The 12,934-nt window shown below is 46.3% G+C and overlaps 2 protein-coding genes and 1 non-coding gene across 3 annotated transcripts; 1 reads left to right on the forward strand and 2 right to left on the reverse strand.

Moving 5' to 3' along the window:
- Positions 1 to 2,982: 2,982 nt before the first annotated feature.
- Positions 2,983 to 3,137, reverse strand: LOC122520303. Its single transcript, XR_006304506.1, has one exon. It is a non-coding gene; the product is annotated as a 5.8S ribosomal RNA (ribosomal RNA).
- Positions 3,138 to 4,909: 1,772 nt separating this feature from the next.
- Positions 4,910 to 6,217, reverse strand: LOC122519334. The gene is given in 3 exon segments (XM_043638714.1): positions 4,910 to 5,167; positions 5,382 to 5,623; positions 5,626 to 6,217. Coding segments are annotated over 3 exon segments (1,071 nt in total). The 5' UTR covers positions 6,197 to 6,217.
- Positions 6,218 to 9,741: 3,524 nt separating this feature from the next.
- On the forward strand, positions 9,742 to 10,311 carry LOC122519335. The gene has a single exon (XM_043638715.1). The coding sequence runs from the start codon at positions 9,742 to 9,744 to the stop codon at positions 10,309 to 10,311; it is 570 nt and encodes a 189-aa protein (XP_043494650.1).
- The last annotated feature ends 2,623 nt before the right edge of the window (positions 10,312 to 12,934 follow it).

Raw genomic sequence — 12,934 nt, forward strand, 5'->3', positions numbered from 1 at the left:
TTTCTATGGAACTACGTAACGCTATTAAAGATACAGTCGTAAGCGTTTTTCGATCATGGATTCCTATCTTTCTTAGATCCATGATCGTCTCCTTGGGCATGGCACCCCGTGTTCCTACCACAAGTGGTAGGACTTCTGCAGCGGTCGCTCCATATTCTCGCTGCAGGAGAGGCAACAACGGGCTATATTTTCTTAATTTATCATTTCGTCCCTGTGCAAGGTAATCGTTGTCCTCGTGGCGGACCGTTATATCGACCACGAAGACCCCTTTCTGATTTCTGACTATCAGATCGGGTTTAAGATTCCCGCCTGAAGGAGATTGTTTTGTAGCCTCCTTCGTTACTGTTGCCTCTGGGTCTCTTTTCATCGTTTCATTCATGACGAGATCTTTTATCTCGTCATGTCGACGGATACGTTCGGCTTTATTTATTAGACATTGGCCGAGTATATGTGCCAGTGTCTCCGGCTGGCTTTTGCATTTCCTGCAAGTCGTATCCGCCGTCGCCTTCGCTCTATGTAATACTACTTTGTTTGCTGTAGTATTCGTACGCATCTTGAGGGCCGTTATGAATCTGCATGGTTTGAGGAGCGTTGGCTTAAATAACCATGCGTTGGCAATTTTGTCGTCAGAAAGAGACTTAACTGACTTGCCTTGCGTACTGAGCGAGGCCCATGACGCAAGCTCTTTTTTCTTTTCTCTCATTTTGTACTTATCAATTTCTTTCGCATCAACCACAGGCCAGTTGATGCGAACAGCCTTGGCCAGGTTCTTAAGACGGTTCACCATACCTGTACCAAGTGCTAGAGCTTGCATCACCGGGTCTGAACTGTTTATGAATTTCAGCCCGGCTTTTAAGCTAGCAGATACCACTACTATCTCTAGCTTAGGAAAACCCAGTCCCCCGTCTTTCTTGCCACTGTATATCAGTCCATTTGTTGTGCTCTGTGGCAAGTGGTAGATGTCTTTTATCACTACCCGTAGCTCCTGATCAAGTGCTCTGATCTGACTAATGTTCGGTACTGCTGTTGTAAGCTGATACAGGTAGTGCGGGACTAGGTATGTGGAGATTAGGTCGACTTTTTGGTATGGCTTTAGCGCGAGTTTCTTTACTCTATTAAGTGCGCTGCAGAGATTGCTTGTTAGGCCCTCAAGATCAATTCCGGCCCAAGGAGATATGCTCATACCCAGATATTTTAATTTGCATTCCGCATCCGCGTACGGAATGCTTTCTCCACTCTTAAGTTTTAAGTCGGGGTTTACTAGACACCAGGAGTCTTTTGTGTTCTTAATTTGAAAGGTGGTGCACTTTCCCACCGACAGAGACATCCCTAGCCCTTTCAGGTATGTCTCCGTCGTGTCTAGTAATTCGCTGGCTTGTTCTGCCGTGTTAGCTAATAATAGCATATCGTCTGCGAATGCCAACGATGATAGATTTATTTCTTGGTTTATTTTATACCCCGGCTTGTCTTCCAGCGCTTGTAGCAATGGTTCTAATACTACGTTAAATATTAATGGGGAAAGGGGGTCTCCCTGCTTGACCCCGCGCTGGAGCTTCATGTCGACCTTTTCTTTTCCGCAGATAATAGTTGTGTGCACATCCTTATAAGAGTCTTCTATATGGCTTATGAGGTACTCAGGAAGACCCTTTCCTCTTCGCTCGCAGCTACTAAGGAAATCCTTGTTAGTTTCTTTTCCTCCGCTTAATAATATGCTTAAATTCAGCAGGTAGTCTCGCTTACTCTGAGGTCGTCTTAATTCGAGTTTCTTATCGAGAGTAAAAAGACAAAAAAAATGAAAAAAATAATAAGAAAAAGAAAGGAAAAGAAGAAAATAAATTTACTAAACGTAAGTATCGATCGAATAACGATATCATCCCGTTAACCACGTAACGTCGTCGTTGCGTTCATTCGAAATACGACTTAACGCGACGCAATGGTTTAGGACAATAAAAATTATTCGACGCCGCTTGAGATGATTTTCAATTTTATATGGCGGCGAGCTCAATAAACATCCGACAAAGTTAAATATTAATTTAATTTCAATCGTTGGATGCTTCCAAGTTCTAAGAGAACTCGCCCCGCTAGTCGCACAAAAAGTTCGAGACGTCGCTCTTTGCGAATCGTGTCGCTCAACGGTGTTCTCGTTCGTCCGAAACTTTGTTGCATGTTAAACAACAAATATTTGTGGACAAAACGTACCACCGGGCGCACGATTCTGTTTTTATCGTTCGACAGACGTCAGCGACCATTTTTAGCGAAAGAGATTGAAAGCGCGACGTTAGTTCTACAAAATTCTGTTCAAAGAACTAAACACCGATCGTTAAAAGGGCCCGCTCGAAGTATAATTTTTACGGGTCTTATATTATAAACACCGCTCTTTAAACTTTCGAGCCGAAACTGGATGACATACGATATTTAAATCGAGAGAGAGAGTTGATGCTTATCGTTTGCGTTCGAATTTGCCTCGTCGATATATGAAAATTAAATTTTCGTCAATCGTTCTATTCTCGACTTATATGGCGTTATCAACGTAAGCTAATATATCATCCTCTCTCCCTTCTCGTTCGTCGTCGTAACGTCGATCCATATATTATTCAGCGCCTTTTTACGATTTTCGTTCAGTCGCCCCCAATCTTCAACTCGCTATTTTCTCGTTCGAGAATCATCTCTCTATCGGCAGAAAAGAGCTTAGGGTGTTATTACGTGTAAACGTAAATTATAAGTTCAAATTCCACCCGTTAACTCTTTTCTTTACGTTTTGCTCGTACAGTTCGAATTTTCTTCCATTTATTTCCTCTCCTTCTCTCAATTATTTATTTCTGTACTTAATACTCATAATTTATTTAAGGCGACGTCGGCGCGAGAACGTCAAATCTCTCTTATCAAGAGACTCTGTTTTCTCTTGCCAATGAACAACCCAATAAACGCTCTACGACAAGGACGAAAGTCATCCCCTTGCGCAAGCAGTATCGTTTAGTTAAACGACCCTCAGCCAGGCGTGGTCCGGGAATTGTATCCGTGGACCGCAATGTGCGTTCGAAATGTCGATGTTCATGTGTCCTGCAGTTCACAAGTTGACGCGCAATTAGCTGCGTTCTTCATCGACCCACGAGCCAAGTGATCCACCGTTCAGGGTAATCGTATATAATTTGTACGTTTTTCAGGCGTACGTTATATTACCGTATCTCATAATACTCGGCGTTAACCAAGCATGGGTATCGTCCCTTAACTGAAAAAGCATGTTTACAGGCGTCAAACGCATATAATAATGTCTATGACAGTTAAGGCGACGAGGTGGAGTCTTCTCGTCAACTCTTTTCGGTCGTTCGAAAAAATGAGAAAAGAGGATTGAGATTTGCTACGAATCCGGGCGAATGAATCTTTAAAAATATATAATAAACCATCGACGTGGCGGCGTCCTCGGGTACGCTACACAAATATCCACGTCTCTCGCCGGGTCAATTAACGATTCTGACGTTAACGCGTATTTCAAACACGCGCTAAAGCATGGTCGTATAAGTTCGATTCGACCGCGGCACAGGTTGCACCGGTTCATCAGCTAGACTCCGAAGCTAATAGAATTCACGAGTGCTATCTCGTGCCTTCCAAAGCTTTCGTTCAAATTCCAACGGATGCCTCGATAAGCTTTTAACGACTTATGAAGCATCGCGTCTATTCTTACTGCGTAACTTATAATGTCACGTTTATTCGTTCGATTGTTTGTTTGTTCGTTCTTTCATTCTCGTTGCTCGTTCGAGCAACTTTTGTTACGTTAATGATCCTTCCGCAGGTTCACCTACGGAAACCTTGTTACGACTTTTACTTCCTCTAAATGATCAAGTTTGGTCATCTACCCGGTAACATCGGCAGTGCCGCGGCACTGCGGTAGGCAACCCGGCCCAGACTCTGGTTACTGCCTCGGGAAGTTGTCCGCGGGTAGGCGACCTGGCCTGCGGAATGACCAATGCTACAGGAAGGCGAGGGCGCTCCTTGGAAGAGGGGCCAAAGTGCACTATCAGGTGCATTGAGGAGATGGAATCGGACACAATTCCAGTCCGATTTATGAAGAAGAGGGCAAGACCAGTTGCCTACACCTCGTCATCGGAGGATGAGGTGATTGATCTCACAAATATGTATGGGGTCGTTCCAGAGGGGCCATCAGTCTCCAGTTTGGAGACCGGGAGGTTAATCGACTTCATTTTGGATCATGCCGCCGAGGCCGAGGTTAGAAGGAAGACCTGCGGCAACATTAAAGGGGAGATTTCCGGAAGAATCAAAAATTGTAACCTGGGGATTGCGGAAATTGCTAGGGAGCTGCAGGCTCGCAACAGGGCGAACTGCGGCTCCGATATATGGGAGTCGCTAGAGCAGCTGCGCACCGAAGCGAGAGCCACCAATAACAGGCTCAAACAAGTTGAAGAGGAGTGCACGCGTCTCAGGCGTGAGCTGAAACGAAAAGATGCGCTTCTCGAAAAAGCGAAACTGGGGAATACTGCGAATGCCCCAACTAGAGCAGTTGCAGTTGCAGCAAACCAGGCCCGGTCTTTCGCAGAGGGGAGGCTAGTTGCTGCCAGGAAAGAGGAAGATTTGGACGGCAAGGTGACGGCGAGAATCCTCGCCGAGCTGTCCAAGTCTATGATAAATATTTTATTATTTATTTATTCTTACTCCGCCCCTTTCGGGTTTGGAGGACTTCCCTTACAATCTCCCTTCTACAATATCTTACAATACTTTGCCATTTAACCATAAACATATTATATATAACATCCTAGATAAACTATATTACCAACATAGCAACTTAATTAACAAATTCAACTTAATAGCTGACTTAATATAAAAACAAACAAAAATTATCTTAAACTCTTCTCTCAAACCCTCTCCGCTTCCCTTCTCTTTCCTATCACTCGTTTTAATATTCTGCCTCCTTCGCATCCTGACTTAGTATCTCTTCTATTCCAACCTCGCTCCTCGTTACTTCACATGTTCCCAGTATGTGCATGTAATCTTCCTCTCCTTCATTGCACAATCTACACCTCTTCTCCTCCTCCCCTTTCCAAAACTCTCTGCTTTTGCATTCATTCCCGCATCTGAATCTTGCTATTATTTTCCTATCCCTCGTTGACATATCCTTTTTCAAATACTCTGGTTCTTCCTCTACTCTTATATACTTGTATATCACATTATACCTTGAATTACCTATCTTATCCCTTCTCTCTTCCTTGAATTTCCTTTCCATGTTCAATAATATCTTTTCTCTTACCTCCTCTTTGAACTCCATACCTCTCATATATCTGATTCCTTCATTCTCTCTCTCTTATTATTCCGACCCTCATCGTTGACTCTTTCCCTATTTTCTCTCTTTCTCTTATACATGCTTTCACCAATTTTATATCCGAATCCCTTATCTTCTCTTCGAATTTTAACGCTCTTCTTAATGCTTTAATTCTCATTTTTTCATATTTACATTCTTCCTCCACTATATAATTTGGCGTATTACTATCTAACCCTAAGGTCCATTTCATATATCTTCTTTGTACACTTTCCAGCCTCTCATCTTCCTCCCATCCCCATATTTCCGCTCCAAATAACGCTACACTTTCCACTAACGCTCTAAACAATTTCTTTTTCTTTTGTAGCTTTTTTTAAATATCCTTTCTCCTATACTCCACGCATTCTTCATTACGATTAGTGCTTTCCTCTTCCTCTCCTCCATGTGCCTCTCATTCCTTCCATTCTTCTGTAGTATATAACCTAGGTATCTTATCTCCTCCACTTCCTCTAATTCTCTATCACCCCACTTCCACAATCTATCCTTACCTTTTCTTTTTTCAAATACCATAATTTTCGTTTTTGTATCGCTTAATATCATCTTCTTCCTTTCCAGGTATTTCTTAAACCTTCCTAGCATACCTTTCAATTCTTCTTCTCTATCTGCAATCAATACAATATCGTCCGCATATGATACGCTCCACACCTTCTCGTTCCCAACTCTACATCCTCCTTCTTGCCCTTTTCTCATCTCCTCTTCTAAGTCCGCCATATACACATTAAACAAAGTTGGACTTAACGGGCATCCTTGTCTTACTCCCTTTTCCGTCAAAAATTCCTCCGCTTCTTCCTCTCCTACTTTGATTACATTTATTGTTTCTTTGTAAATGTCCATAATCCTCCTACTTAGCTTAATTCCCACCCCCATCTCCCTCAACCTCTCTTTTAATACTTCTCTATCCACTCTGTCAAACGCCTCCTTAAGGTCAACAAAACATGCAAAAATTTTTCCTTTCGGTTTACTTAGTTTATCATCTACTATATGTTTAACTGTATATATCGCCTCTACTACTCCTCTCTTCTCTCTAAAACCAAACTGGCTCTCCGCTAATTTACCCTCTATCTTCTTTTTCAACATTTCGTTCAACATACTAGCATATATTTTATATGCTGTGCAAGTTAAAGTTACTCCTCTGTAATTTTCTATAATATCTTTATCCCCTTTTTATAAATCATGCACATTGACCCTCTTCTCCACTGTTCCGGTATTTCCCCCTCTTTCCATATTTCCTCAACAACTCCCACAGCGCTGTCTCCACTTCTTTTGGCATATATTTCCACACTTCATTTTCTAACTTATCCTCCCCCGGTGCCTTTCCTAACTTAAGTTTATTGACCTGTCTCAAAAATTCTTCCTTGACCAATTCTTCTTGCTCCTCTATCTGCTGTTCTACCTCTTCCCTCCTCCATTCCCTCTGTTCTCTTCCCCTTCTTTCCTTTCCTCCTAACTTTTCCATGAAATGTTTTCTCCAATGTTCTATCCTGATCTTTTTGCTTATCTCTTCTTTCCGCTTCTTTCTGAACCTATTAATATACCTCCATACCTCTCCTTCACCTGTTGCATTTTTTAACTTCTCCTCTTCTAAACTTTCAAACCTTTTCCTTTTTGTTTCACACCAATTCCTGTACTCTCTTTTTTTGCCTAATAAAAACTCCTTTGTACTTCCTTTTTCCTCCATGACTTCAGAATTTTCCTTAATTCCCTCTTTTTTCCTTTCCATTCCTTATCATACCATTTTCTATCTCCCAACTTCCATGTCTTGACTCGCTTCTTCATTTTAGGTACTGCTCTTTCTATTACCTCCTTTATCTCTTCCCACCTTCCCTCTATCTCCTCTTCTTTTCCCAACCAACCTTTACACCTTTCATGATACTGCTCAATCACCTCCCTGGACCAAATTCTTCTTTCTATCTCCTTTTCTACCTTCTCTTCCTCTGCCTTTAATTTTACTTCTTCCTCCAAGTATACTTCTAACGGCATATGATCTGCCTCCGTTCTATGCCCTATTCTCATTTCCTTTATCTGGTCAAAAGCCTCCTGATTCCCAATTGCATAATCTATCACCGATTCCCCTCTGCTACCAATATATGTGAACTCTCCTTCCTCTCCTTTCTGCCCATTTACTATGCACCATCCTTCTTCTGCTATTTCCTTTACAAGTCTTCTTCCTTCCTCATTTATTGTCTCATCTTTTGACTGTCTTACTTTAACTCTCTTACTTTCCCTATCCGTTTCCTCTACCCATCCTCCCTCATTACCGGTTCTTGCATTCCAATCTCCCACTAACAAAACGCATCCTTTTTCTTTGACTTTACTTTTCCTCTTATAATTTCCATTGTCCTTACTATATCTTGGCTGTACACCCCTACTATTTTCCAAATCTGTCCTCCCTGCCTTATCTCCTGCATAACTATATTCTCACTCCAAACCTCAAATTTCCTACCCATCACCCTTTTACTAATTCCTACTATTATTCCTCCTTTTGCTCTGCCTTTACTATAATTTCTTGTTGCTGCTACACATTTCCACTCAAACTTTCTTGGCAATTTCCCTTCTAACCCTGCCCATTTATCTTTCTCCAACCATGTCTCTACTAATATTACCACCTCAAAACCACTCAGATACTTCCACACTTCTTTGTCCTTACTTAACACCCCCGCTATATCCACACACACATACTCATTCTTTTTTTCCTCTCCTCCTCCTCCTTTCTAACTTCCTGTTCCTCTCAATCCTTCCTTCTCTCCTTTCCCTCCTCCACAAACTCCTCCCTCCACTCATCATACCTCATCCATCTATCTTCTATTAATATCCTCATATAACCTACTCTAGCCCTTTTTCCTTTACACCTCTGTTCTCTTGCCTTATCTAAAATCATCCTCTGGATCTCCCTTTCCTTATCGTCATGTCCCTATCTATATACACTCCTCTTTCTAAGTACTTTTATTCCTCATTACCTGATCCCTCATTTCCTTATTCTCCAGCTTTACTACCACTAATTTTTTCTCCCTCTGCCCCTTACTCACTCTTACTTCTGTAGCTTTCTCCATTTTAACCTTTACTTTAATATTCTTTTCGATAAACTCCTCCACCTTTTTTTCCAAATTTTCCTTCTCCATGTTTGTACCCCTTATCACAATATTATTCCTTCTCTTCTCTCTCTCACCTCTTTCCTTAACCCATTCTAGCCTGTATATTCTCTGTTCCAGTGATTTCTTTTCCTCCATCCATTGTTGCCTTTCTCTCATCCACAATTTCTTCTCCTCTTTCCATTCCTCTTCCCTTTTTTCTAAAATGCTAATCAAACTTTCTATTTTCTTTTCCATTCTGCCCAACTTCTCATTCATCTCTCTACTATCCTGGTTATCCTTCTCGAAGCATAACCTCGACTGTTCCATCTCCTTTTTGTCTGCCTTACTCTTGTTTTGATGTTTCCGCTTGTATTACCGTTCATCTTAATAATTCTCCTTGGTATGACAGAAATCTTCCTTATCGACTCTTCTACCAACGCTTTATCCTCTATCCTAACCTCACTTTATCAGGCGTCCTCCCTATTTTACACTTTTTCTTCCACTCTACACTCACATAATCCTTACAGACCTCTTAAACTGCTTTCTTTACTTTTACCCTTCCTTCTCTATTCCAGTTGTTCTTCCTTTTACCCTTTAAACTTCCACTTATCAATTTTTCTCTAGATCTTTCTTCCAAACGACCACTTTTTTCCGCGCTCCTACCGGAAGTCCTATGATAAATATCCAAGAAGAACTGATCGAGATAAAGGGGGGACGGGGCTCTTACGCCCAGGTCACAGCCCGGCCGCGGGTTGCTCCCCCGCCGCCGACGCCGACGCCTCTGGCCTCTGTCCCGGACGGGGACGGCTTCGTAGAAGTCAGAAGGAGGGGTAAGACTGCTGCGCCCGCTGGGGGGTCGTTGCCTGCACGGGCGGATGCCGGGAGGGTTGCCCCTTCTGTCCGTCCTCGTGCGGGGGGCGAAACCCTGTGGTGGAGGATCAAACCGGAAAGAAGAAGAAGAAGAAGAAGAAGAAGAACAAGAAAAGAAGAATAAGGGAGACCGCAGCGGTGTCTCTCACATGCACAGAAGGGGCTTCGTATTTAGAGGCACTTAAGAAAGTTGAAACATGCGTCAACCTGGTGGAGATTGGGGCTAAGGGGCTCTCCTATAGGCGTGGTCTGACCGGATCTTTTATCTGGCAGGTCCGGGGGAAGGACGCGAATGCAAAGGCAGACAAAGTGGCGCAGGCCCTGAGGGGAGTCCTGCCGGAGGCCAAAATAGCTAGGCCTCAACGAACTAGCCCCATCAAACTAGTGGGGATTTACCCGACTACCACCCTGACGGCGATCAGGTGCGGGTTGTTGGAGGGTAGGGCGGGAATTGACCCCAACCTTATTAGTATGGGAGATATTCATCTGGGCAGGGGTGGCCGTTATGAGGCCACAGTTGTGGCCCCGACGGCACTTTGCCAAGCTGCCGTAGGAAAAGGTAGCATCCTCGTGGGGTGGAGCAGGGTCCGGGTGTTCCCGGTCAGACCCAGGCCCCTTAGATGCCACAGGTGCCTGGCGAGGGGCCACGTGGCGGCTTCTTGTCCGGCGCCGAGCGCCAGGATGGGCGTATGTTTTGGATGTGGGGAGCCAGGGCACGTGGCTAAGGACTGTGGGGACAAACCCAAGTGCCCGATTTGCGTGGAGGCGGGGCGCTCCCAAACCTCTCACAGGGCCGGGTCCTGGGAGTGCCCTTTAGTGCCTCCTATCAGGGGGAGGGATATAATCCTGGGGGTAGCTGCGGGTCGACGGGACACGTCAGGACGTGACATTGACGTTCTGGGTAGTGCAGGCGACAAAAATAGATCACAAACAAAGAGTGTTGTGATTAGTGCGGGTCCAAGTGCGGGTCCGAGTGTTGACAACGACATGGAGGTCGAGCAGGTGAATCCTGCCCCTCCATGTAGTTTAGAAACGATTTAAGTTAGATACTATTATGGCAAAGGTAGTGCAAATCAACCTTAATCATGCGCGTCGCGCCCAGGACTTGTTAGGCCAGCGGATGAGAGAGATTGGTGCGGACGTCGCGATAGTGTCGGAGCCGTGGTGGGTCCCTCCTGGGGATGAGAAATGGTTCTCATCCCTGAGGGGGTCGCCCCTCTCTGCGATTGTTGCGGGCAAAGGCGGAGGAACCTGTAGCTTGGTGCGCAGGGGTTTGTTTTATGTAGCCGCTAAGTAAGGGGACTCGCTGGTAGTTTCTGTCTACTTTCCTCCCAGCGAGAATATTAATAGTTTTTGTAGACTCCTTGATGAGCTCGAAGAGCTCTTAGGAACATTTCCCGCTCTTCCAGCGCTGGTTGCCGGGGACTTTAATGCCCGGTTCCCTAGATGGGATCCGGAAGGCAGAAGCAACCTAAGGGGTGAGTTGTTCTGTATGTGGGCCAATAGGTTGAACCTAAGCCTGGGTAACCAGGTTGGCCACCCCACGTGCGTTCGGCCGCAAGGGTCGAGCGTTGTAGACCTTACGTGGGGATCTCCGGCAGCTAGTGTCCGCTTATCGGACAGGAGGGTGGATGAGGCTGAGTCCCTTCCGGACCATTTATATTATATTTAAGTATAGGCACGAGGCTGCAGGCTTCCGAGGCCTTCGCTCCAGGGATAGAACCTTCCCAAGGTGGGATACGAGGGCTGTGGACGAGGATAGACTCGCCGCAGCCCTCGTGTCCGGTAACTGGACACGGGACAATGGTGCCAGTGTAGAAAACTTAGTGAAGTGGGCAAATAAAACCCTACTGAGGGCATGTGAAATAGCCATGCCGAGGGTTAGATCTACGGTAAACTGGGGACGTGCGGTGCCGTGGTGGTCGCTGGAAATTGCGGCCCTACGGAGGGCGGCTACGGCGGCGAGAAGGCGCTACCTAAGGGCCAGGCGTAGTGGGGATCTGGACAGGATTGGTGAGTGTTTGATGGACAGGAGGGAAACTAGGAGGAGTCTGGTCCGTGCCATCAGAAAGGCCAAGGCTTCGGCCTGGAGGGACTTCCTCATTACCATCGAGGAAGATCCCTGGGGGAGACCTTACAAGCTAGTGATGAACAAGCTAAGGGCTCGCGGTGTCCCCCCCCTTACTGAGACACTGGATCCTTCTCTCCTGATGGGAATTGTGGCGGCACTATTCCTGGGGGACGGGTGTCCAATTGCCCCAAATAACAACGCGGAAGACACGGACGATATCGTCGTCTCCGTTGAGGAGGTGCATAGGGCCGCTCTAAAGGTCGGTCTCGGGAGAGCACCGGGACCCGATGGGATCCCTGGCCTGGTGGTTAAGAGAGCAGCCATCCATTGCGGTAGGGGCCTGGCGAGGTGCTTCACCATGCTCCTAAGGAGGGGAGTGTTCCCACGGGCGTGGAAGAAGTCAAAACTCGTCCTCATTAAGAAAAGGTATGACTGTAGCGAGGACACGCCCGGCTCGTACAGGCCGATATGCCTGCTGGACGAGGTGGGGAAGCTATTTGAAAGAGTTATCGTCACCAGGGTGAGCGAGTTTTTAGAATTAAGAAGTGTCCTTTCGCCCCGTCAACATGGCTTCAGGGTGGGTTACTCTACCCTCGGGGATCGGCGAGGTGAGGGATTATATACAGGAGTGCGCGAGTGGTGGACGGGTGGGCGTCCTAGTGTCGTTGGACGTCGCCAACGCTTTTAACTCGCTCCCCTGGGTGACTGTGATAGAGGCTATGGAGGGAAGTGGCTTCCCCACCTACCTTGTAAATATCATTAAGGACTATTTTCGAGATCGGCTCCTGTCCTTAATCGGAGGACAGGGCAACGTCTATAATGTAAGAATGACGTGTGGGGTCCCACAGGGCTCCGTCCTGGGTCCCACACTTTGGAACATCGCCTACGATCGGGTCCTCCGGGTCCCGCTGCCGGGGGGGTCTCGTGTGGTTTGCTACGCGGACGACACGGCCCTCCTTTCAGCGGGGCGGGACCTATCTAGTGCGGTGTTAGCGTGTGAAAGGGACCTCGAGGTCCTTGTGAATGAAATCGAGAGTTTGGGCCTTAAAGTGGCGCCGCAGAAGACGGAGGCAATGACCTTCCCTGCCTCTGCCTTCCGCAGACGCAGGAATGCTCCCCCCCCTGTAATCAGACTCAGGGGGGTTTGTATTGCAGTGAAGCCCAGCGTTAAATACCTTGGCATAGTTTTAGATTCAGGCTTGACATTTAGGCCCCACTTCGAGGCCTTAATCCCGAAAGTGCAGGGGATCCTTCGGTCTATTGAGAGGATCCTTCCGAACCTCCACGGGCCGAGGGAGAAGAAGCGACGACTCTACAGCAGCGTGATCCACTCCGTGCTCCTCTATGGTGCTCCGGTGTGGTGCGCGCTGTTGCGGAAGATCAGAGGGTCAGGCGAGCTGTTCGGGCCTTGCAGAGAAGGGTAGCAATCAGGGTGTGTTGCGCCTATAGAACGGTATCCTTCCATGCGGCAATGATGGTCGCGGGGATCATTCCCCTCGACCATCTGGCACCGCAGCTGGCGGATGTATACGCAGCGGTCAGGGAGACGGAGGATCCCGTTTCCCCTAGCACAAGGGCCGTGCTGGGTGCCAT

Source organism: Polistes fuscatus, unplaced genomic scaffold (genome assembly GCF_010416935.1).
Source record: "Polistes fuscatus isolate 324 unplaced genomic scaffold, CU_Pfus_HIC Scaffold3, whole genome shotgun sequence".
NCBI lineage: Eukaryota > Metazoa > Arthropoda > Insecta > Hymenoptera > Vespidae > Polistes > Polistes fuscatus.

Coding starts and splice junctions, on each gene's coding strand:
- LOC122519335 (XM_043638715.1), top strand. CDS start 9,742: ATGGGAGATATTCATCTGGGCAGGGGTGGCCGTTATGAGGCCACAGTT.